This window comes from Corvus hawaiiensis, chromosome 3 (genome assembly GCF_020740725.1).
Source record: "Corvus hawaiiensis isolate bCorHaw1 chromosome 3, bCorHaw1.pri.cur, whole genome shotgun sequence".
NCBI lineage: Eukaryota > Metazoa > Chordata > Aves > Passeriformes > Corvidae > Corvus > Corvus hawaiiensis.
In genome coordinates, this window is record NC_063215.1 from 83,395,550 (window position 1) to 83,421,235 (window position 25,686).

Below are 25,686 nucleotides of genomic sequence, written 5' to 3' on the forward strand. Positions count from 1 at the left end.
ATCATGAATCAGGAAAGACTTTGGAGGAAAGGAATTAAGGAACAGGCTGGTAACTTACTCAGGGATTCAAAATCTGCCCCATACCCTACTCTGAGAAAGGATGGGACCACAGTCAGAAAAAGAGTAGAGATGATGACACAGAAACTTCTCATTATAAAGGGTGAAATATCTTGTTATCCAGGGAGCACAAGAAGCATACAGATCCTGCTGTTAAAATGAACCTGTCTGGAACTGATAGGAAGCCCAGTTGTTTCAGGAATAGGAAACAGCCTGACACTGCTGAGAACGGAAGGGTCAAGGGAAATTGCTGATGTTGTAATGCCCAATACGGAAGTCTCCTCCCATTAGGAAGCCCTGTGAGATCTTGTTTGGCTGGAGGTACCTTGCTTTGGGTCAGATGACTGGCCTTTTTCAGTTGATGTCATCAAGGTAGCAGCCATACTGACAGATGAAGAAAATCAAACTAAGCAAAGGTGTTCCATCAGATCACTGTTCTAAGGGGAAGTTCAAAAAAAAAGTCCATGGAAAAACAAACATACTGGTTGTACTGAAAGTTTAAGTCAGAGCTGAATACCAGGCCTGCCCTGAACAGTTCTGCTAGAACTATTCACATTTTTCTGCTACCTGGCCTTAGTTTTTCCAGAGCCAGCTGATGATAGTCGTAACTTTTACGTAGTCTTGGCTATAACCACATCTAAAATATGCCAGATACTTATTTTGGATTGTGATAAATACATCCAGGTATTAGAAAACTGAACCTTAAAGAAGTGGTTTTTAAGACAGTTTCGGAAAGACCATTTACAGCAGTCAGTTTAGCTGCCAATCACAAAAAGTGAAATATTACAGTAACCTGAGCTGACTATTATCACCCCTTAACTTGATTTCAGCAGAACTTGAATAACTTTGCTTCTCTAAATCTCTATGTCTCCTTCAATCAGATGCCACAGAGACAAAGAATGCAAAAGTATTTCTGCTGCCTTTCATGGACAGTCTCAATGTGCCATAATGTTCTCCACGAAATCTGGGAACTTCATAACTTCATCCTTTTCATTCACGTACCAAAAACCAAGAGGATTCACTTCCTCCCATCAGACAATACTAAGGAACCCTGTTATTTTTCCCTGTCTTCCTCCTCAATACACAAAATCAAGTAGCTTGCCTACTCAATTAAGAGCTCATTATTGGTAGCACTGGCTACCCATATCTACACCTAACTATTTACAAACATCTAGATCATTAGAATAATACTGTCAACCATGTTGTTGTTACCCATAATTTTAAGATTTCCACCTTTTCATGTAGTAGAATAGAAAAAGAGACACAAGCATTTAGTTCAACTACTCAAGAGAAAGAAGACACAAGCGAATTATTCCAAGTTACCTTCTCAAGAAAGCTGAAATACTACACATGCAATTCATTTGAGACAATGTAGAGATGCTTTTCCTTCTTAAAGGGGAGCAGGAAAAGTACTATTCAATCACCACATGAAGTATTTTGAATAAAATAGAGTTTCTCCCTTGAACCAGATTTCTTTATAATGGACATCACAGCTAAGTTCTTTCAAATGGTACTGTAAATCAGAAATAAAATACGCTATTTTAGAGAAATAATTTAGGAAGAAATTAAAGTAACTGACCAGGTTGTCTCTACTAGTATAGTGGACCATCCATCCTTCTTTCACCATTGTACTGCTCTTCCTCTTTGTGTGTTTGATTGACTGTACAACTCGCATGAGAGGAATATTATTGCTTGTTGAGGGACTAAAAAGAAGATACAAGAGTTTAATCTGTAACAAGTTAAAATACAACAGGACTGCAATTATATCCATTTTACACACTTAGCCCATAATTTTCAGGAACAGACACCTTTTCTTCCCATACAGATTTAGTTGATTGATGAAATTAATAAGGCATCAGAGCTCCTAATAGCTCTCCTAAGGCAAGTATTGCAGTACTCAAATTATTCTAAGGAACAGAGAAGAAACACACTGGAGTGAGGACACTTACAGAAATCATCCTCTCAAAACAATTTGCTGAGACTGCTGATCTTTTATGCTATTTGACACCATAGGAATATAATTAACATCAGCATAACCATCATTTCTTCTTGTAAGTTGATTAAACTGCTTCTTAATATTGTTGTTAGTGAAGGTCCCTATCAAAGCAAACTTTAAAGTTATGAAAATACAAACAGGGGTGTGTTAATTCAAATCACAACTGCACTAGAAAATTCTATCAATGCTCAGGTATATTAACTGTCCTTCAGACAAGGGTTTCATAATCTCTAATATTCTGAGACAGCCACTAATTAAACATACAGGTTTTAATAGCACTGAAGATGAAGCCAACCACTGAGGTGCCTGCCTAACACCAGAGCTCTACATGCAGCACTAACAGACACATTTGTAAACACACAACAACATGAGGTAGTTTCAAAACAAAAACGTAAGGATGCTTTAACATGGCACGCAGTTACACCATAGAATTGGCTACAGGATGCTGTCATGCCGAAAACCTGAACTGCTTCAAATCCAATTAGAAATAAATGGAAAAATCCTACTTAAAGGTGGATGTTACTTCCCTTTCAGGAGATCCTTGAGCTATAAATCACTGATAGTTGGGAGGTATCATTATATGCTCTCCCTCACAAATTTGCTATTAAGCCCTGAGCTACGGTGACGTTTAGCTTGACTGAACACAACCGCACTTATCTTATTAAGAATGACTAAGAAAATCAGGATGACACTACTCAAAATAATAGATAAAATAAAAAGATCAAATTTGATTTAAGGAACTATGTTAACAGGTACTGGATAAAAGATTTCAGAAAAATCACTTTCAAGATAAATAAAACAAACTATTGCCTAACATGCATGTAGGCTGTGATGCCAATATTAAAATATCTCAACTAATACCTTTTAAATCCACACATATATAACAGTAACTAAATTAGGCTCAAGTCACAGAGACCTTAACCATGCATTAGCCTTGTTAAACTGTAAGTTTTATCCTGCTTTGATAATCTAGTTGTATTTCTTCAATAAAAGTCATAGCATAACACATTTTCCAATTAGAAGAGACTATATTCCTTTAATCTATGTTTCAGATTTTCTTGAGGCAGGTGAACTTTACAAAGTATTTTCAAGCTAAAAAAGAAAAAAAGAAAAAAAAAAAAAAGCCCCACACAAAGGGAAAATACACTTTCAGCAATAAAACTGGGCTAACTGGAAATGTTTTGCTCACAATATTGAGCAAAGTACATCCTGAGCAAAGAAATCCACCTTATAACTTACCTGATTGTTTTGACAGCTTCCTCATCTTTGTCTGCGTCAAGGTCAGATGGATCCATAAAAAAGATTTTGTCCTCTGGAGGGGAGGGCTCTTCAGCATCATCTAGAACTCGACTACCATCACTGTTCATTTCACTGCTATCAACTTCCATTGGCATATCTAAGTCCTGGCCTGGACTAGCAGGTTCTGGAAACAACACAAGTCAGACATTATTTCAAACACACAACTTAAAAAAATAAAATAAAATCTTCCAAAACCCATCAATTTTTTTTCAGTTCACATTTATGGAAGTAACCATTAAAGTACAATCACAACATACAAAATCTTCACATTTTTGCTATAAGATGCAGAGTATGCTGATGAACATTATCAATTTTGTTTTGCTAAATGCCAAGGCAAGAGAGACCCAACTAAAACACAAACCACACTGAAAGAAACAGAGTGAAAAGCTTAAAGTCTAAACCTAAATCTCATTAAGCAATTTTTTTACACGAGTCATCAGGACAAAGTAACCTTTCGATGGCTAGAGATGACCCAGAGAATTATCCCTGTGCAAATTTAATTCTCCATTAACAGAAACCCAACTCTGCTCTTGCTGCTCTTGTAGTCTATAATAAGGAAAGTAAGAAAGAAAAGGTGGGCTGTGGAATTGAAGGGAGAAAAGCAGAACAGATCTTATTCACATCTGATTTTTTGCAGGCAGAAGTTTAGCGTTTTCAAAAACTGTACAACTGGCACTGTGGAAAACTAAGAATTAAGATATAAAAATATCTTAATCTGTAGCCTTTTTATGGTTGTTTTTTGTTTGCTGGTCTGTGGGGGGTTGTTTGTGTGTTTGTTTTTACCTGGGGTGAGCTCAATTAAGAGTGAGAGAAAGAAGAAAAAATAAATTGCTCCTTATGTCCTCAGAAGAATTATATGAAACCATAGCTCCCAAACTATGTGGCCTTTTAGCACCTTAGCATCACAAGGGCAGTAAAACCAGGCCATGTTGCGCACTGCTGTTCACAGCCACCAACATCAAGATCCAGGACAGAGCCTGGGAGCTGGAGAAGGCAGGCATGAATGGATGGGATACATTGTGCAATGGCAACAGACCCACTGGCTAATACACAGCTGTTGCCCAAGCCTCTGAATCAAGTTGTACAGTTTGATGTGACCTGCTGCATGTCACCAATTTTGTTTCACTAAACAATGTGTGACAAGGATCAAGGCAACACAATCACAGAATGGTTGACATTGGAGGAGATTTTTGAAGGTCACCTGATCCAACAATGCCCTGAGTTCATTTCTCCAGTCTGGATAGCAGCACAAGCCCTCTGTCATATCAGCCAGTCCTCCCAGTCACCTGCAAACCTGCTGAGGGTACACTCTGCCCCATCAAGATCATTAATGAAGATGTTGAACAGGGCTGGACCCTTTGTTGGCCCCTGGGGTACACCATGAGTTACTTGCCATTGATAACCACTCTCTAGGCCCACCCATTCAACCATTTTTTAATCCCCATCTGCTCATCTATCCCACAATTCATCAGCTTAATAGGCATAGGCATCACTGGTCTAAAACCTATAAAAATACTCTAAACATTCTTCCACAAAGTGTTCCACACACTTCTCTTTCAGTTCTGTAAGGTCTATTCAGAAAGCAGTCCAACTTCATTGAGGTTTCCAGAAATTAGAGTGGAGTTCTTTCTTTTGGTTTGGCTTGGGGTTTTTCTCCTTTTTCTTTTATCTCAAGCATCTGGGCTAACTCTGGCCAGTAAAAATCATGGATATGAGAAAGTCATAAAAAATGGTACGTGTCTTCAGATATTAACGTTTTAAAGTATGTATTTTATGGTGAACAATGAGCAGACTGATCACAACAGATCCTCAAATTTTGTACATTTGAGTGGCTTCTTGATGTTTCATTTCCATTGAGCAATCCCAAGCAAAGCATAGTGAACGTGCCAAGACTGATTAAGTAAAATTTAAGTCACCAGAGTGTAAGTTTTACAGTGAATCTTTTCCATTTTCACTAACCTCAGTGAAAAAACCGACAAGATAAATAAAAGTACGTCAAATATTCAAAGATGAGGGAACTAAATACTAATGCATCTTGTTCAGCCTCAAAAGATCTCTCAGTATTTGAAAGCATGTTTCTCATCTTACCTCCATTGAAAATCACCTCTCCAAGACAGTCTCGAGGTACTTTAGGTGCACAGCGTTTGTGGCAGTTGAATCTGCAATCTAAAATGGCAGATAAATAAGCCCGTGATAGCAGAACCTCACTCCCACCCAGACACTAAAATTTATCACTCACTGCTTCCAACACAAACCTCAGCTCAGATTCATACATTTGCATGGAACTGAGGACAGCACCAATGAGGTCACCTCCAGGAGGAAATTAACAATCTTGTCCTGATGTCACACGGTGATTTGTCCCACCACAGTTTATTATGTCAGTACTTCCCCTTCCAGTACAAAATAGTTTGCTACTTCTCTAGCTTTTTCTGTAGCTACTTTTTCCATCATGATGTAATTTTTCCCATTCTTTCATTTGTTCCACATCCTTTTTCCCATTGCTATATGATTTAAATGTCTCATCTCTAACATTTTTCCCCATCTGCCAGCTAAGACTTACAGACATCAGAAGCCTCTACAATCACACAACTACATCAGAGCAAATATGTTCTGTAGTAAATCCCAAAGTCCTGTTCCCCTCTCATTTAGGTTACAGATTTGGCTGACTACTCAAGCTCCATTTCTTGCTGACACGGGGCAGACAGAATAACATTATGTCCAGGTTTGACCTGACGTGGAGATGGAATCTCACCTGGATGCGTGCCATTTCTGCACCCGAGGTATCAGATGCAGGCTACTGGGCAAAGTCCAGCATACAGCATTACTGGTACTAACAGGAATTTCCTTTATTAGTAGCATCCCTGTGATTTTCAACTCTACCAACACCATGAATTTCAAAACTCCCTACTGCCCCCACAACTGTTTTCATATTGATAATTTGCCTCTTTTTGCTATCCAAAGCAAGCTCAATGTGTTTTCCTTTTAGGTCCAGACAAGAGAAGAATCAGTATCTCTCCATTTTTAGTATCAGAGGAGCCAGATTCTGGAGCAGAATACAATACTGCTCAGCTTCTGAGTGCCTAAAAGGATGCACCCTAGGAGACCCACAAACTGCCTTTTTTACAGCCATGGCTTCAGTCCATATTATGGAATACAGTTACTTTACTACTGTAAAGGAGGCTGGAAGAAACAGACACATTTCAAATTCTGTCAGGAAACCAGAAGATTGAATCTATCCTAATAACTTAAACTACATTCAGAAACATTCTTGGATAGTGCAATGCAGTTCTCTAGTCCAGTAAATAGCTACAAACATCTCCTAGCATGCTTTTGGCCCACAGCATCAGCAAAATCCCAAACAGTTCCAAGGTCTAACTCATAAACCAGAGCATCCTATGAAATTGGTCCAAACAGGCAGTCTGCACAGAGCCACCCAGGCTGGGATGCTAGGAAAACTTGTTCATGAACATGGGTCATTCTGTCCCAGCTGACCTCTGTGTCCGGGAATGTTTCTGGGCACATTTAATTTATTACCACAAATACAGCCTTAGCATCTCAAAGAGATGCATCCTCAGAGCCCAAACAGCAACCTGAATTAAATCAAGAAATCCAGGGCTCTTATGGGTACTCCGAAACATAAAACCGCTAAGAGACCCCAAGCTTTGGGAATGTGCACGAGGAAGTCGGTGGGAAACCTTAAGAATCTGTAGGAGAAGGCAGTAGGAAAATATTTTAACTGCTTGATATCAATTCCTGATGTATTAAAAATAAGTATAGGATCATACTGGAGGCCTATTAAGACACTTATTTCTGTCCTGCACATACACAGAGCATTTCTCTAGGCCTGTTTTCCTTACATAAACGCTTACAATATGCATACAATAATATTTTTATCCAGTGTCATTCAATTCCCTGAAACTGATGTGGTAGCCCCATTTGTTCAGCTGGATATAGTCACAGCAATTGTATATGGCCAGCAGCATCTCTATGTTAAAACTGCAAGGCATCTTTTTCAGGCTTCATTATTTTTGTATCATGTGTATCCAAGAGACACACTGACTGGAAAAAATATCAAAACCAGTTCAGGATGCAGACTTCAAACAGACTACAGAGACTGCAAATAACAACAGAAATGAAAGATAAAATTACTTCCTTACTTACATGAGAGAGCAGCATTACTAGTCAAAAAAAGTTAACACAGATGTAAGCTTACAATTTTTTCTCTCCTCTAATAAAACAAACTGAAAATGTATTAAGCGACCTCTCTCAAAAAGCTGACCTTTGATACTCCTGTTTGACAAACTCACATGAGAGAAATGGAAACTCCTTTCCATATTAATGTTCATGGTTCATCACTAGACTTTTGTTTCCTGCAACAAAGCTGACAGATCTGCACTAACTGGCAATAAAAAGCCAGAAGGAGATCACAATAATTATGCCCTAGGAACCACATACAGGAGTCTGAGAACTGAAGCCATGCATGTTAACATATTCTACATAAAAACCATGCAAGTTCAGCACAGGCACCTAGCTGTATAAAATATCTCCAAAAGGTAATAACCAATATCCTGTACTAGAATAACACAATGAAAATGCACAGATTCTTTAGTGGTTAGATATTGAACAAAAGGAAGTATTTCCCATTTTTATTAATTCATAATTATCCTTCTAGAATTACAGTGTCCTCCATCCACACAATTAAATCTTATTTTTCAGAAAAATGTGCAATGCACAGCCCACTACAATGAAAATGATGGCTGCTGTGAACTTCTGAAAATTATGGAATTTTTCAAAAATTACACTGCCCTACTCTGCAGTATACAGCCACCTAAGTTGCAATCAGTTCTAAATACAAGACCTTTACTGAAATTTACTGCTACAACAGAAAATTAAATGTTTACCTTTACACTGCATTCCTTGGCGAAAAAGGCCCTTAAGCAGCCGTTTGCAATACTGGCAGATGGTGGGACGAGTGTAAGAGTGAACAGCAAAGGTGTGTGGGACCTTCACTCTGCAAAGCACCATCTTATCCATCCAGATGGGGCGGCCACTCCAAGAGGGAATCCTCTTACTAGGTTCTGGGCAGCAACGCTGGAATAAAGAAGGAATACATAATTTGCACCAGAACAGTTTTACTGCCATGACTGCTTTGAAAAGTCACAGCAGTCAGGTGAAATACCATGTGACTGGAAAAAGGCAAACACTGCACCGTTTTTAAAAAGGATAGAATGGACAAGCCTGGGAGCTACTGACCTGTCAGCCTCCCCTCTGTGCCTGGGAAGATCACAGAGATCCTACTAGAAGCTGTGCTAAAGCACATGAAGGACAGGGAGGTGATTCAGGACAGCCAGTGGCCTTCTATGATGGAGTGACTCCATCAGTGGACAACAAAAGGGCTACAGATGTCATTTATCTGGAATTCTGTAAAGCCTTTGACATGGTCTTCCATAATATCCTTCACTCTAAAGTGGAGAGATGGATTCAATGGCTGGACTTTTAGGAGGATAAGGAATTGGTTGGATGCTCACATTCAGAGAGTAGTGGTCAATGGTTCAGTGTCCTGATAGACATCAGTGACAAGTGGTGTCCCTCAGGGCTGATACTGGGACTGGTGCTATCAAACATCTTCCCCAATGACAGACAGTGGGAGCAAGTGCACCCTCAGCAAGTTTGTGTATGTCACCCAGCTGAGTGGTGCAGCTGCCACACTGCAGGGACATGATGCCATCCAGAGGGACCTGGATAAGCTTGAGAACTAGGTCCATTCAAAACTTATATGGTTCAACAAGGCCAAGTGCTGGTGCTGCACCTGGGATGGGGCACCCCACAGTATCAGCACAGGCTGGGGATCAAGATCAGCCCTGCTGGGAAGGACCTGGAGGTCTTGGTGGATGAAAAAAAGTCAGTAAAGCAGCTGTTGGCTGAGAAAGTGACCAGACAAGAAAGCAACCTGACCAAGAAGCTTTAAGAGGACATTCTGGTATAGCAAAACAAAACCATGAAAACACCAGATGGAAAAGCCTTACAGAGAGCTGGAAGTTATGTATGAACCTTTATTTCCACAGATGATAAAATGCTAAAAATTCACTCATGACATTTATTTTTTAAGTAACCTGACAAGGTTCAGACAGCACATACAGACCTCCATAGAGAGGGTAAAATGGAAACCACTGGACGTAGGCAAACCAAATTCCAATCACTACCTCAAACTATCAGTTTTTAAAAGCGAGGTATGGCATGCCTGGATAGCTTACAAAATTAGGCAAAAATATTTAGAAAATAAAAAAATTATTTTGAAAATTAATCCCCGTCAAAAAAATTCTTTGAAATTAAGTTAGAAGAAAAACTTTAGCAATTAAAACAGAAAAGGCATTGAGTAAAACAAAGAGGTATCAAAAGGTACTAAACATGCACATAGAAATCATAAAGTTAAATTCTGTGATAAATGGTTACAATTCTATGTTCACTGAATAGATCTTACCAGTAGTCAAACATCAAAATAAATATTTTTCATTACTCAAGACTAGGCTTTTATAGCTTCTAGCTAAAAAAATTACATTCTTGAACTAGACTATACGATCTGCATTTTAAACTGTGGTAATAGTTGTAGTGTAAAGTAACAGATAATTAGAAAAGACTAAGGCACAAACAAATGGATCTAATCACTGCCTGTTCTGTCTTATGATCCCAATATCCTTGGGATATACTTGATAATTGATATTTGTTAGATAACCGACAACCTCTCAGCAATCATCATAACAAGGAACTACTGTGGATGTCGGTTTTTACTGTAAGCCCTGTACCCCCTACACACTCCTTGACAGGGTTTGGGTTTTTTTGGATTAACTTTGTGAAAAGCTTAACAGCAGATCAGGAACACTCTTCCCCAGCATAAAAGCTTACAATTTGTACTGCTTTGGCCAAGTAATTATTCTATACTAATACAACAATTACAGAATGAATCTGTATTACTAAGAAGGCAAGATGTTTCATTATTCTGAAGCCAAGAGTTCATTCATATAACCATGAGTGAAAAGCTAGTAACAAAATTATATATAAAATTTATAATTTATTTCCTGTTTCATCTTTCACAATAATAATAAGCAGTAGGTGTCACAGTCTAAGAATCATCAGATTTTAAAATTCACTAAAACCAATCATAATGGTCAAGCTTGACTCCTACATACTCATCTTGAGCCACTTAAAACACTATTTAGTTCCCCAGAGGTTAAAGAATTTATAAACAGAAATTGTTTCTCCTTTCACATTACATACTTCTTCAGAGGCAGAGGATGTGTGTTCAGCTTGTGCTGGTCTTGGAACTGAAAGCCCTGCTCCTGGTAAGGACACGTTAGACAGGCGCCTCTTTCTCACTCCACTGCAGTTATTTGGAATCTTGAAGGCACATCGCTTATGGTAGTTTAACCCACAACCTGGAAGAGTAGTTTGTTTAATTCAAAAAAGCTCCCAACATTCAAAGTAACAAAAAGAGTACTAATATTTTGATAAAGCAGTTTTAAAAAGATGATCCAGGAAAATGGCAAAGGCAGAAACAGACTGTTGTGCCAAATTCTCTTATTTTAGTGTTCTTGATGTGATTCACAGAAACAGCTTTTTCTCCAGTAAGCCCAGTTCTAGCAACAAGGCCCAAGACTTGGAAGCAGCTGATCTCCCACCATCAGGAGGCTTTCATCACTCCCTCACTTTGAAGCACAAGAAGAATTCAGTGAGAAGGCAACGTCAGTACCTGACAGCAGGCTGCAGAGTGCTCCACAGCCAGCTGGATGAAAGCCATAAGGAAAGGGATTCCCCTTTGGGAGTGTCTCCAAACTATGAGCTGCTTGTGCAAAGAACACAAGGTTGTAAGCTAGCTATTTTTTTTCGAAGTGGGAAACAACAACACTTCTTAAGTCATTAGTCCAAGGTCACACACGGTTTGCACTAATGCCAAGATCAGAACTCGGGTTTTCAATGCACAAACCCTTCCAACTATGAAATACTGCATTTAGCACTTACTTGCTAACATACCAAACACGATACAATTTCTTCTTCCTCATCTTATATAGCTATACACACACACAAATACATTAAACATCATAGACTTACCTTCACATTTTAATCCTTGTCGTACCAAACCCCAAAGCATCTCTCCACAGTAGTCACAAAAAGTAGGAGCCTTGTAGGAATGCACATAAAGTGCATGAGGACGAATCTGGAAATCTTCGACTGTAGCCAAAGCTTTTAAAAAATTGCAGTAAGTTATGGTTCTTGCCACAGGATCAACAAAGATTTATGAAAAGAACATGTTTTAAAAATGGCTAATTCAAAGAATGCTAACAAGCTGTTTAGAAAACATCATTTTAGTGTATATCATTTAAATATTCATTTAGAAGACTACATGGTTTTCAGTAAACATTTTTATTGAGGAAAAATATGCATTGGACTCTGTAGGCTAATGGCCACAACTAATCAGTAGTATGAATCACACTGTTGAAAACCTCACTAAGTTGAAGGCAGGTACAATAAGCCTTGCTAAAAGCAACAATAAAGCTTTGAAAGAGCAACTTAATTTTCAAGCTGGTTTGTAACCTACAAAATTTTCTAAAAAAAGACAGCTCTATAAGTTAGATTTTTATCTTCTAAAGGACTTTTACTGTAAAAGTTTATTAGATTAAACTCTTGGTGTATCAAAACTGCGATACTGTGGATAAAGTTTTCACAGAAAATTGAAATATTCTTTTCCTTAAACAAGCACAGATATATTTAAATTATTTTTGTCCTGTTTCTTTGAAGGCAGGAAAAAAAAAAAAAAAGGTATTTTACATCATTATCTTGCCCTGACGGCTACTATTTTTTGACCAAATATGTACTAACTCTTCCTATTCAGATTCTTATTTTTAAAAACCTACTGAAAGACACTGACATGTCTCCAAAACGCCTCAGTTTCTGGTGGTCTGTCTATCTAAGGAAACTGTCAGAGATTGCCAACAGACACAACAAATTTTCCAAATATGCAATTCACCAGAAGCAATGAAAAGCTCGAACTAAGATGATCAATTACTGAACATCCTGGACGCACCCTGAAATGCAGCCAAGGACTCAGCCTTACAGCTATCAAATTCATACTTTACTGATCAAGTTTACAAATCTAAGCCCATGACAGTCAAGGGTCTCTCTTCCTAAAACGTAGCCTCAGTTTGTCACTTTACCCTCAAAGACTTAAAAAACTGCTCAATACTAGTCCAGCTTTAATTTATAGTTTAACTACAGCTGACTTTTGATTGAATTTGACAAAATATTGATTAAACACATACAATGACAATCAGGGCTGGGGTTATTTTGTCCTCGTTATTGGTTAATAACCACCACTCTAAGGACTATATTGTGTAAAGAAACCATTTTTAAGAACTTCAATAACCTTTAAGAGTCTGTTTTTATAGGCATGATTCAGCAACTACATTTTAAAAGTCTTATGACAGCATAAGCCACCAATAGCAAAAGCTACAGAACAAAAAGACAGATAAAAGCAAAAGAAAACCCACAACAGTTGGAAGAACAAATTCTGAATCCTACCTGCATTTCATCTTAAACAATTATAAAAATTAAAAACTGATATTACTATACTTATAAGTTCTCATTTGTATAATGCAGATTTGTTTATCATAATAAACCTGAAGAAGATTAAAACAGAAAAATGAAAAAATAACAAAAGTGAGTACTGAAGCATCAATGACACCTGGATTTTCTTGAAATCCTCTACCCCAAAGTATATGAGATTGAAGTGAAAAAGCTCAAGGCAGGCATGAAAATAATGCTCCATGAAGTCCTATTTTCTTTTAATCTACTGAATAAAGAGTTGTTCCACTGTTACAATAATACCTACCAGAGAGTACAACCTCAACAAGATCTCCCTCGTGTATCTCTTCTGCTGATGTAATTCGTTGCAAAATATTATCTGAGTTCAGGTCATGACGGAACAGGAGAATTTTGTCATACATGCCAAAGAAACCACACTCTGGGAACTGCAACAGACATCAAACTCTAAATTAATACATGCTATTTGATAATCCTATACATCAATGTTTTTAATAACAGCTACAGAACTCAAGTGTTGTAAATGTTTCATGGTAACAAAATTAATCTGCCTATTTTTGAGGAAACAAAACATTTTCTGAAAATTTCTACTTTTTTTTTAAAGGTGAAAAAAAAAACTGTTAAGATTTTTGTTTCTTTGGGTTTTTAATCTCTCAGACCTGCATAATCAGTCTGGCAAGTGAAAGCCAATACAGGCCTTTGACTTGGATACCAGCACCTATAACCCTTACTTCTCAGGTATTCTAGTCAGGCAGGTATTTAGCTTGAGACACTCCAGCAACACCTGCCACATTTTTCTTGAGGAGCAAGCCAGTTAAGAGGCTCCATGCCACCGTTCTACAACAGTTTAGATCTACAGATACGAGAAATCCTGAGTAACATGCTCCAGAGGACACTGCTTGAGCAGGCAAGTTGGACTCTATGACCTCCGGTGATCCCTTCCAACCTTAACCATTTTCTGTGATTCTGTGAAAAGGAAAACTTAAATCCCCACAAGGACACAGAATATAATACTGAAAATCCATACAGGAAACAGATACACTAAATAGCCTGCTGTTTTTCCATGACATTTCACTGAAAAAAAGCTTTCTCATTCTGTATTTTCCCTACTCCTCAAAACACTGTTAAGTATGAGTAAAACTTCTTAAAATGAAAACTTCTTAGAATGAAAAACTTAAAAGTAAACAGTTCATGGGGAAAAAGAGCAGCAACAGACCCTGGAGAGGAATGAGTAGCACTCAAGTGGCTCCTTTGACCTTTTGGTTTAAACCAGAATTCAAACTTGAGGTGGGAACACACACGCAGAAGAAAACAGGAAGAATGTGGGGAAAAAATATGGAAAAGCTCAGAAGAAACTTTTAATTAATGAAGTAACAGCTTAGTAATTTACATGTTACACAGTCAGTAAGTATATAAACTGCATGAAGCTTGTGGTATATTAATTTTTCCTAACTAAAATAATCAAAGATTTGTTCTACCAAATCAAAAACATAATGAAGGTATCCATCATGCCCATTTTCACACTCTCTTCTCATTCAGAGGAAAAATCATGTCCTCTTTTCAGCAGCAATTTTATCTGAAATATCAAGTTGGTCTTCTCTGTTTTGGTGTGTACACACTACACAATTACATGACACATAATACTGAAAAAGTCCATGCTCCACAAAGCATGCTATCTACCTTGGACAGTCAAAAGGAGAGGCAGAATTTGTGCAATTTAGCCTTTGCAAAAGCAAAAGACAGAGCTGACAAATTTATACTGGCATATAGATACTTAGTCCACAGCAAGAAACTGATTTACTGGGCTGATGCCAAAGCAGCTGGCTGCTTCCTCTGGCTCTCAACTCACTCCCAGGCTTCCTACATAAATTTGAAACTCTCTTGTACTCTGTACAGTAGCCATGATGGTACAGAGATTACAGTAGCATTATATTCCCCTAAACCAGATATTGCTTAAACCTTTATACAATAAAATGCTATTGCTTAAGATCCCTTAAATCATCTCGAAGAATTCAAGAATTCCTGTCTTATACTATATTTCAGTATACTCATCTGCCGATTCATCTTGCTAAATAGCAAATATCCATGAATGTTCTGAAAATTGCATTTTTCCAATTGCCCAAAGATAACTTGTAATAAGAAAGAAAATATAAAGCTTGAGAATTAGCTGTTCTGCCCAAATATGTGTCTCAGTATCTCTGCAAGTATGGACAGGACTTGACTTTATACTCAGAACATGCAAAGATACAGCACACTAGTAATTCTTCCAAGGGAACTGACATTTCTTCATACCTGAAACACGTCATAAACCTACTTTAAGCTCTAACCCAAAATCCCACTGTGCCTTGACTGACAAGAAAACAAGATATATTTACATTATTAAAATAAGTGCTGTGAGGTTTTAATCCCTGATACACTGTTAAGATAACTTCTATCAATTGCATTATACTGCTGAAGAACTTAATTCTAACAAAAGGGATATAAAATCAACATTAAAACAGTATATATCTGCCTGCAGACACACATGACACTTTTTATTAACACCAATATTAATTTCAGCTGCCAGGAGGGACGACCCATGACTCAGGGAATCACGTGAACTATTGTCTCTTTGTATTAAGTTCACAGAACCACCTATGAGCCACAGATTTTAAGGAAGCCTCTAACATATTCCACAGGTTTGAGTCTCCTTCTTTTGATAAAGATATGTCTTTGTTTCTCTTTTAGGTTTTTTTCCACTCTTTAAGACCATAACCCTGTCATGCAGCTGCCAGAACATCCCTACACATAATCCCCCACCTCAGTAACCAGAGGTCACATAATCACCTGCCAAGCAGCACTTATCTTAATTGCTACAACCAAATATATTCTGCCTATGCACCATTTACCCATTCTCATGTACAAATCTTGGATTTATAAAAATGTTTTAAACATACTACATTAGTTTTCGTTACTAAAAAGCATTAGCTGACACAATAAACTAAGGTTACAGATGAACACTCAAGTCCTCTGTGGCAGCAAGTATAAACATTAAAAATACGAGACATTACATTCCTTAGAAAGCAGCATCAACATTAATTCCAAAGTTTGTAAATAACATTATAATACCTATAATTAATATTTTGGTTTTCAAATAAATTCCACACAAAGGCAAAATTAATTTTTACAGAGTACAAATATTTTTTAAAAAGCAAAATCATCTATTACAGATTGCTAGAACTGTTGACATCAATACCCTCATTTGGTTCTACATTAATTAAATTGACCTTTTAAACTCTGTATCATGAATGCTTCTCATATTGTCATGACATGATCTACTGCCTATTCTTCCAAAACAAATACACATACACATAAAAGTGACTGTGAAAGATTGTCTTTGGTTTTGTAACTGTAACATTTAACCTTAAAAGGTAATTCTTCTATTTACGGGCATGAGCTTTATCAGTGGCTTCTAAACTAAGATGCAGAATCATAAGCCCAGGACTAACAAGAGAGTAATCTACACTAGTATGGAGTACAAGAATTCTCTCACTAAACACAGGCTCTGTATACAGTTTCTATAGTATGTGACAAGACTTCACCAGGACACATTTTTCTAGGCATTGTGCATGCCTGATCTCCATTTCTGTAATAGTAATTCCAAAAACTAAAAGCATGAGAACAGAGATAGCCTTTTCATGGGTATAGAGAACTTCAGTTGCTAGGAGGTTTTCCTGAATCCATAAGAGAGACAGGCAGTAGCTGAGGAACCTCGCAGTATCTCCTTTACCTGTCCTGCCTATGAGGTGCTTGTCTACACATCCACAAAGCAGCACAGAGGAAAAATGCAGGTGGGGGCAGCCCACACAACACCCTGCCCAGGCACTCCCAGGCCCTTCAAAGGAAGGCCCATCTCCACAAGCCAGAGGAGCACAGAGAAAGAACGGCAGGTGGAAACCCAAATTAAGAACTCCAGGGAAAGGATCCCCTGCCCAGACCCTCCCAGGGGTCTCCCAGGATATCCTTAGACCCAGTTTCCACACATACACTGATCAGGTAAGTCAACACTAGAACACCTTTTGCTGTCCAGTGGTATGGTACAGATTATAAAATGCTGGGAAATTAGATGGTACAATACCTATGGAATGTTTATGGAAGGAAACAAAGGCAAAAGAGGTGATTCAGGGAGGAATGAACGTGGGGAAAAATCGAGGGATAAGAAGATAAAAGAGGCTGGTCACCTGTACACAGGGGTTGGTCAGAACAATTGTCTGATCACGCCCTGTGCCTCATCAGCACCACCCGTCCGCCATTTTCATTAAGTTCAATTTCTAGCTATTTTTCTGAATGATTTTCTCTCATTCTGAGCCCATGTGTGCGAATGGGGGGTCTGAGTGCCAGCAATAAGAGCAAGAGGACCCTGTAATGTCAGTGACTGGAGAGGCCGAGTAAGTGAAATCATGAGCTTGAATATCCAGGTGTCAGCACCTGGAAAGACCAAGATCCAGCAGCTGCTACAAGAGAGTGCTTGAAGCCGGCTGCTGGAGGCATCCACTTTTTTTTGTTGTTGCTATTTTTTCTATTGGTGGGTGAGTGGGTATGTGTCTGTACTTTCCCCACTACCAGACCTCCATCCTGAACCACCAGAGAAGGGTACAGCACCACTGGTGCTTACAGACAAGACACGCTGTTCAGCTGTTTGGATCTGTGTGTACACGTATATGGTGTTGCACACCTGTATCCAAATGTTAGTGCCTATTGGGAATACGTGGTCAGTCTTGCTGTCCGTGGCTGCACATGGGGACAGAGCTGCAGCAGCCTCCAGATTCAACCATCCCTAACAAAACTTTTCAAGTTAGATGAACAAATCCTGCTCTTTCTTTGCACACTTCCCCCAATTCCATGCCAAAAAAAAAAAAAAAGTTCCCAGTTCCAAAAGAACAGACCCTGCTCTTTTGGAAAGAAAGATGCCTGCCTCCTAACTCCCTTCCACACACTCCGGCTCAGATTCCTCTCCTCTGCCCCCACTCCAGCCCTGTGCACCCAAGCCATGGAAGCTCTGGCTGGCTGCCCTCCGCACGGCCGGCTCTGATGAGCTGCAGGTGGCCCAGCAGAGCCCTGTCTAAGGCACTCGGCCGCGCCTCGACGGGGGGAGCAATCAGCTCCAACCAAGCAGCTTGGCTCCTTACAGGCGTGCAGCGCCCTGCTCTCCCTTCCGCTCCCCAGTCCATTTGGGAATACAGCATTCCTTGCTAGCACCTTGGCCAGAAGGCTATGTGCAGACTGCTAGCCAAGAATAACCTCATCAATTAACAGGGGTTTTATTTCAAGTGGTATCTTTTAACAGAATTTTTACGCAAAGCTTAAACTATGTTCAATAGTTGAACTACGTTCAAGTTGTACACTACCAAATTCTTCTCTCTTGTACCGCAGCAAAGTACAGCTTTTATAGCTTTCCTTATGCTCAGTTACATGAAGCTGTGAGGAAGAACAGTACCCAGTTCCTTTGAAGTGTGAAGAGCTCATAATGTAAACTTGAAAACAAAACTCAAAGCAGAATTTTTTAAAGCCTGTTTTATCTTATGGGATTATACAGCTATTACTTTCCTGCATAAAAGCCTAAAGTATCTGCACAGTTACTCAGAACACATAAACTGCTAATCCCAGTATTACTAAGTTTCCTAAAAGCAAAAAGATGATTGTTCCCAGTCTTAACAATCCCAAAAGAGCATCTCGCGACAGGAAATCACTTGTGGGAAGTCTACGTATGCACTAGACTGTGCCAAAATTAATCTCTGGTATACCAATATCATCAACTTACATCAAGAATATATGCAATTCTTAATACTTGGGTGGTACTAGCACAAGTAACACAACTAGTGCATAATTGCAGTAACACTGAGGAAAAATCATTGGTGTTATCTAGCACGCTCATACTGTAAGTATTACAGCATATCTAGCCTTAATTGACAGTGCATTACATTGTCTTTTTGATCCAGAAGAACTCAACCAAAATACAGCACTCAGTATTGCTGAGCGAAACACAACTGAGGCTTCTTTCTATCTTGGCAGTAACTGAAAAATCCCTTTACTTCAAGTTCCAGGAGTTACTTTACAAAGTTCTGGACTAGTCGCCAAAAATTCACACGAGGGAAAAGTGTAGGCGGATATTGTTTCAAGGTCCAATATCTCATGACCCATCATAACTCAAAACAAATGCTTCAAACCACTGGAAGTTATTTTCAAAGTCTAATGGTCCAAAACACCATTAGAAAGTCTCTTCGTTCACTGAAGTCATCCATTCTATTATCCTGCATCCCTACCCAGCGATTCACTCCCACTCTTTAGAATCATGTGCCAAATCACATTATCACACAGACAATCAGCTTCAAACATGTTGCAGGAGATCTTTCCCCCACCAGATGCCTCAACACAGACATACTTGGACTACTGCTTGGCTAGGTTTTCCAGCATACAAACCTATTACCACACTGGAAATGCTAATCTGCCCCACATATAACACCTCTGCACCCCCAGTAACTCCCCAGCTCCCACCCTCTCACAAGCACGTTTGCTTCTCATGTCTCAACTCTTGCTAAGTCTCTGCATTATTAAGCTCATATGAAGAAAACAGTTGACAAGACAAGAAGGCAGAGCAGGAAGAAAATACACCATGAACTATTACAAGCTTAACCCGGAGAAAAACCCAGAACATTGGTTGCAGTACTGTTACTTATTTATTACGCTCAAGTTGTTACTGCAAGAGTTGTAGAGATCCATTTGTACTATGGATGGACTGCAATATGATCCTTGTAATGTGATGAAAATACAGAAGACAAATCCAGCCAGCAAGACATAAGAAATACCCCTATGATTTTGCTAAATGGTGACTTTGGGTGAGTTCAGTCAAGTAGAAAAACTAGGCGGGAAGAGTAAGAAACAGATTGCAAGGGTAAATACTGTATCAGTTCTCAATCAAAAAGAATGCAACGGTTGAAGGATCATGAGAATTTCAGGCAGACATTCTAAGGTAGGGGAACAGTTGGTCTATTTCAGAGCAAAACGTAACGAAGCCATCAGATATATAAAGAAGGAGAACGCTGAGTATGACTGAAAGTGAAAACGATGAAGGACAGGTCTGTGGACCAAAAAAGATAGAGAAGTTGCAGAAACATGAAAGCAAAGATTCGTAAGTTTACTGAAAAAGTTACGAGAAATCTTGCAGGTACTGATTCTACACAAGTAATACTACAGTAATCAAATGTTCTTCATATGTAGCTATTAACGAGAATAAAATTAACTAAGAATATGGCATTTATAGCATGCTGTACTACATAATTCTCAGTCTGCAGGCAGTAGAACATCACCACATGTGAGTTTCTAGTTTTAAATCAGTAATCCCTTTGTTCTACTTCATGTCCTCTCATGAGGAATGAAGAAACAGTATTCCAACACAGAACAGTATTAAGAACTTGAGTCTGTAACACCTGATCATTGTGCAAGGACACACACTGTCTACCTGCTATGAGTTTTTCTGCTTCTAAACACTGTCCCTCTGTTCCAGCAGCCATATATGCCCATGCTTAGGTTCCTCTTCAGCTTGCCCCTGAGAACTGTATGTCTGATACTTTAATACATAGCAACCTAGATAAGGAATGAACAGAAGACCATGAATGTACGGGAGACCATAAGCAAGAAATTTTTTTGAAGCATCCCTATAAAGTCTAAAGTTTGGGTTTTCTGAAGATGGCTATTAAGCATTCCAATACACAATAACCCTAACACAGTGCTCACAGTTAAGTTTAAGCTTAACTTTAAACTTGAGAAAAAAATGAAGAAAAACACTTAAAAAACATCTCCTGATGTTTAGAACATCTGTAATAGAGCTAAGAGACACACCAAATATTTGCATTACTCATCTCGCTCTCCTTGCGGACACATGCCTCTTTAGTTTCAGTTCTGCTGATGCTGCTTCAAATTACGCTTCTGCAAAACCTGAACAAGCTACATTGAACACCGTCTGAAGCAGAAAACACAAAAAAGCAGAGTCCTAACCAACATTTTTGATACCATAATTGTAACCTCAAACACAGGCAGGTGGTTCAAGTCCCCAGGTAAGCGTCAAAGCCTTCAACTGGAAAAAACAGGCAACCATTCGCATGACGACAGATAAGAGCGCAGTTTGCAATTTTTGCATTAGGTATATATTAATCCTAGAATATTTAACAGTCTTGCAACAGTCATCAGATCTAAGGGAAAAAAAGTCAAGGCAGGACACATTGCTGGCAAATAGAGAGTACAGGGAGAATACTGCCACTCGTGTACTGGCTGCAAAACTACTTATGAAAGATGAATCCACCACACTTGAGGTTGTTTCCTGATCAGTTTGCTGCCTGCAAACATGTTTTCACTGAGCAGTCACTTACTGGTAGCGTCAGCTGCAGGAGAGCTGCAGCAAAGCCAGACAAAAAGGAAAACTAATCATGAAATCCTCATCAGTTTTGCAGTAGATTAGGCTCAGCATGTAAGATGTTTGAGCTATAACAAGACCTCAACCTAAACTTTTAGCTGAGCCTGCCAAAAAAACAGAAAGGAAAAAAGAAAAATAAGTGTGAATGTACTTGTTTTCATCTTTCTTTAAGATAGAAGACAGGAAATATGTAGATGTAAAGAGAAGGAGCCGATACAGAAAGAAAAAGCAGCCCCTAAAATGGCTGCATAAAGGTACACCTAACATGCATGCTACATGAAAAGTAGAAATTGAGCCAAATAACTCATCTCTTCAGAAGGGAACTAACATGCTGAACTACATTTTGGAAGTTATTATGAAATTGGCTTGCTTGGCAACTAGTTTGTAAAAATATGAAAGATGCAGTAAGTTATGAGATGGGAAAAAAAGATACACAAGTATATGCAAATAACATATCATGTGCTTACTTTTTTCAGGCTATCAGGTGAAAAAGAATCATATAATAAAACTAACCAACAATAAATACCAATTACAACAATGAAAGACATGAAGGTAATTCCCTACAAAATACTTGCCTTCAATTCCCTCACCACACCTGACCTTGACGGAAAAGACCAATTATTTCTTATTTTATTAAATACTCCTTATTTTTTTTTCAGGCTGCTTACTAGGATCTAACCTTCCTAACCTAAATGAAGATAAAATTTGGAAGCAAAACTAGCAAGATCAGTGTTATTTCCTCCCTAGAGAGACAGAATTTGCAACAGGATAGCCAAGACACAGTGGAAAAGTACGCTAAGGCTCTTTTATTTCTTGGTCAACCCTCTCTTAACACAAATTATCTTGATATATAAGAGCAACACATGTATTCAGTATACAGAAAAACAATACTAGCACATTATTAGCTGTCTAATAATGGTGGGATTTTTAATTATTAACTAGAAACAAAAAGAAAAGCTCGTATCACATCTGCAGCCCTGCAATGCAGGTCTGTAGCTAAAACTAGTCCTTTCACTATGGCTGGCTATACAGATCCAAGAATATTCCTCAAAAGTAGTAAGCATAAGCTAGTAAAAACCTAAGGAATCAGAGACAACCGCTGAAAGGGAAAAACTGTCCATATTGTGAAAAGTCATTCTTGCAGAAAATGTAAAACTACATCATCTTTTACTAGATTTCACAAGCGAGAAAGTAAGAGGGTTTAATCCTTTTGAATTAAAAGTTTCTCCCTTGAGAGTTACCAAAATTTCTTTGTGCCACACTGCAAATACCTGACATAGATCTTTGTCACTGTACCAAACTCTTGGCATATCTCAGCTGCTATTACTAAACAGCCTGTTACCAAACAACGGCTGCCATCAGCAGAACATGGCACCATCATACCATACCTTCTGGTAAACTATCGAGCACACGAGGTCCTTAACAGCAGAGAGGGACAGGTCCTGAGCTTCAATGGTGACAGTCTCTCGAGTGAGACCGATCTGCAGAAGGAATGAGATCCCATGCACGGAGCCTCGGGAGTTGGTGAGGCTCTGCGTACTGAAACTGCCATTGGAGAGTCGACTGGAGAGCCCCAACTGGGGACTTGAAGACAAAGTTGGGGTCTGTGGTGCAGCAGCATGACACGTCGGTGGGGAAAACTTCTGTAAGGATGGGGGAGAAGAGTCGTTTGCTGACATCTGACTTGCTTTACGCTGCCGAGATCTCCCTAGTAGTCAAATTCTAAGAAAAATACGTTATCAGTTCTTGGTTTGAAACGAAAACAAGGATAATGTAAGTTTTCCCTTTCTTAGTTCAGTAAAATGCTCCTGACCAGTAAAATTTAAATTTCCCTTTCATTCGGTGCAAGCCAAAGAGTAAAATAATTACAGCTGCAAGCTACTTTAAATTAAAGGTTCTCTTTCTGCAGTTACAATCAGCTGATCAAAAGCAGATTGCCTGTCCTTTAGCACCACATCCAGACACAGAGGCTTACATAAAGGCCTCACAGAAACACATCAGCTCTGCTGTTTTATACTTGTCCTTCATTTTTATTAAAAAACAAAAGCTGGAGAAACAGACGGAAATAGATGTTGATAATTCATTAAAAGTATCCTCATTCACCTAATTACACAGATCATATCTTAAATGAAGAATCATCTTCATGCAGATGGCATTTTATGATAAAAAAAAAAAGTGTATCCTTGAGCAACAACAGAAGTCGACGTATGTGATGAGTCTATTCCTCCTTCAGAAAGTCTTCTCTGAATTCACAGGACAAAGTGAACTTGAAGATCAATGAAGATATCTGATTTCATTTTTATAAAATATTTTAGCTCATGAAATGGAGGAGCAGAATGTCTGAAGACACAATCACATTAAATGTAATCTCTAGCATCACCCAGATAATCTCCAGCATTTTGAAATGTTGTACTCTGCCTGTAGGGGAAAAGATACAGTTGTTATTTCACATGAAATGTATAAACTTGCATACCCATGTCATAACCACTCTACTTTTACGCAGTGGGATACCAACTCCTTTTACTCAAATATATTACATTAGAGGCATTTTGTACTTGTCAGTTGAACCCAACTGTTTTCCCACTGTATAATACACGAGAAAAATCAGATCTAGAACTGACCAATATGTTACCACAACTTCTAATTAACGATAGTTTAGCAGAGCAAAGCACTTGGCACTTAAGAGGAAAAAACCGAAAAAGGTAGGGGGAGGGAGCAGTAGAACATAGCTCTGCTCTGTACATCTATACTGAAAAGCTGGTGGGTAGGGAAGGAAATTCATTAAATGCATAGAAATGTCAAAAAAAAATACAAGATAAAAACTCAAACTCTATGCACCAGCATGTACTCAAGATATCATTTCAATACTGTTATTCAAGAAAACTGAAGAACGACTTGCACAAACACTAACTATAGGAAGATATGCAGAGCATACCATTGAGCATCAGTTTCTTTGGAAAAAAAATTGAGTCATTTAATATTCACACATCTGATTAAAAAAGCAAGTCTGCTACAACCTTTGAAAATAAATAATTTCATGAGCATGGGCTCAAGATACTTGCTACCTGATCCAATATTTCAGGCATTTTACAAGCAGCTGAATGTTTGAAAAGAATAATTTCTAGATTCCCCATGCAACTTCTGCCACAGGAAAAGTTTTCCATGAATGCAAAAGTGGTCCAAATACCTAGATACTACATATTACTAACAGTTTTTAAGGAGCATTGATCCATATAGGATACCAAAATCAGTAAGCTCACATATTTTTCCTTCTCTTATGTAAAAAAAAAAAAAAATTCTAAGAAAGAGTATTACTCTTGCAATGAAATTTCAGAAGAGAAGTGCCACATCTTACTGCACACAGTTGAAGCTGTCCTTCCCAGAAATAAGGCTGAGAATTGCTAAAACAGTCCATTTAATACACTATGCACTCCTGGTACTTACCAGTGTGATAGCTCAAAACTCCACTGTCATTGCATTCTGAAAAGTAGATAAAGAAAGAGAGGTACACAAATTGCAGTACTGGAAGGAAAATAAGCTCTTGGTACTGCAATAAAAATTCCTAACAGGGGCTCTGGAAGAGAGAACAAATTGATACCTTGTGGATTTTCAGCACAGGTATCTAGAACCTTTTGTCTTCAAATACACAGGACTTGCTGGGCATTTAGCAACAGCACCTCAAAAGAAACTTCTGCCTTTAAAGAACACGCTAAACGCGATACAGATGAAAGTAATAAATAGGAAGAGTAAGGACGGCAACAGTAGCATTTAAGCACCTTTCCCAAGAAAGGAGCTTCACAGTGCTTTCACGTTTGCTTGAAGATGACTTGTTCCTGTTTTCTACATACTGCTTTCCTCTGCCTCACCTCTCACAGATACCAGAGACAGCAAATACGAAGCCTTAGGGGTGGATTTGAATTACAAAAAACAATGTCTAACCAATATAACAGAGAACAGAAAAGCCTTATGATGTTAGTTTTCCTTGATGTGAAAGGACTAATGAGTCTACTAAGCAAGTTTAATTTAGACAGTGAAAACACCCTGTGAAAGCTCACCTACAACTGCCTAATTAGAACGATAATTATATTTACCAAAAGCACGGCGCTTGTGCATTGACAAAGCCTTTTGCATACAAGCCTTTGAAGAAGTTTATTTTTACAACTTAGTAGGAAAGAATGGATCTTTCTATGAAAGGAAAGCCATAGAAACTGCTCACTTTGTAGCGAGGATAGAATTCTTCCGAACATCATATAAAATAAGCGTATGTTGAAATTTACATGCAGTCTACAAT

The 25,686-nt window shown here is 38.5% G+C and overlaps 1 protein-coding gene across 3 annotated transcripts in view; it reads right to left on the reverse strand.

Annotated features, from left to right (window-relative positions):
• The window catches only part of PRKD3 (protein kinase D3), a 43,714-nt gene that overhangs the window by 16,687 nt on the left and 1,341 nt on the right, over positions 1 to 25,686 (reverse strand). For all 3 annotated transcript variants that reach the window (XM_048299781.1, XM_048299778.1, XM_048299780.1), the window contains exons 2-9: positions 22,784 to 23,813; positions 13,236 to 13,374; positions 11,459 to 11,590; positions 10,628 to 10,785; positions 8,254 to 8,443; positions 5,441 to 5,518; positions 3,293 to 3,476; positions 1,637 to 1,760 (exon numbers count right to left, since the gene is read on the reverse strand). In XM_048299781.1, the coding sequence (XP_048155738.1) occupies positions 1,637 to 1,760; positions 3,293 to 3,476; positions 5,441 to 5,518; positions 8,254 to 8,443; positions 10,628 to 10,785; positions 11,459 to 11,590; positions 13,236 to 13,374; positions 22,784 to 23,074 (1,296 nt within the window). In that variant the 5' untranslated portion in view covers positions 23,075 to 23,813. The remainder of the gene's footprint in view (positions 1 to 1,636; positions 1,761 to 3,292; positions 3,477 to 5,440; positions 5,519 to 8,253; positions 8,444 to 10,627; positions 10,786 to 11,458; positions 11,591 to 13,235; positions 13,375 to 22,783; positions 23,814 to 25,686) is intronic.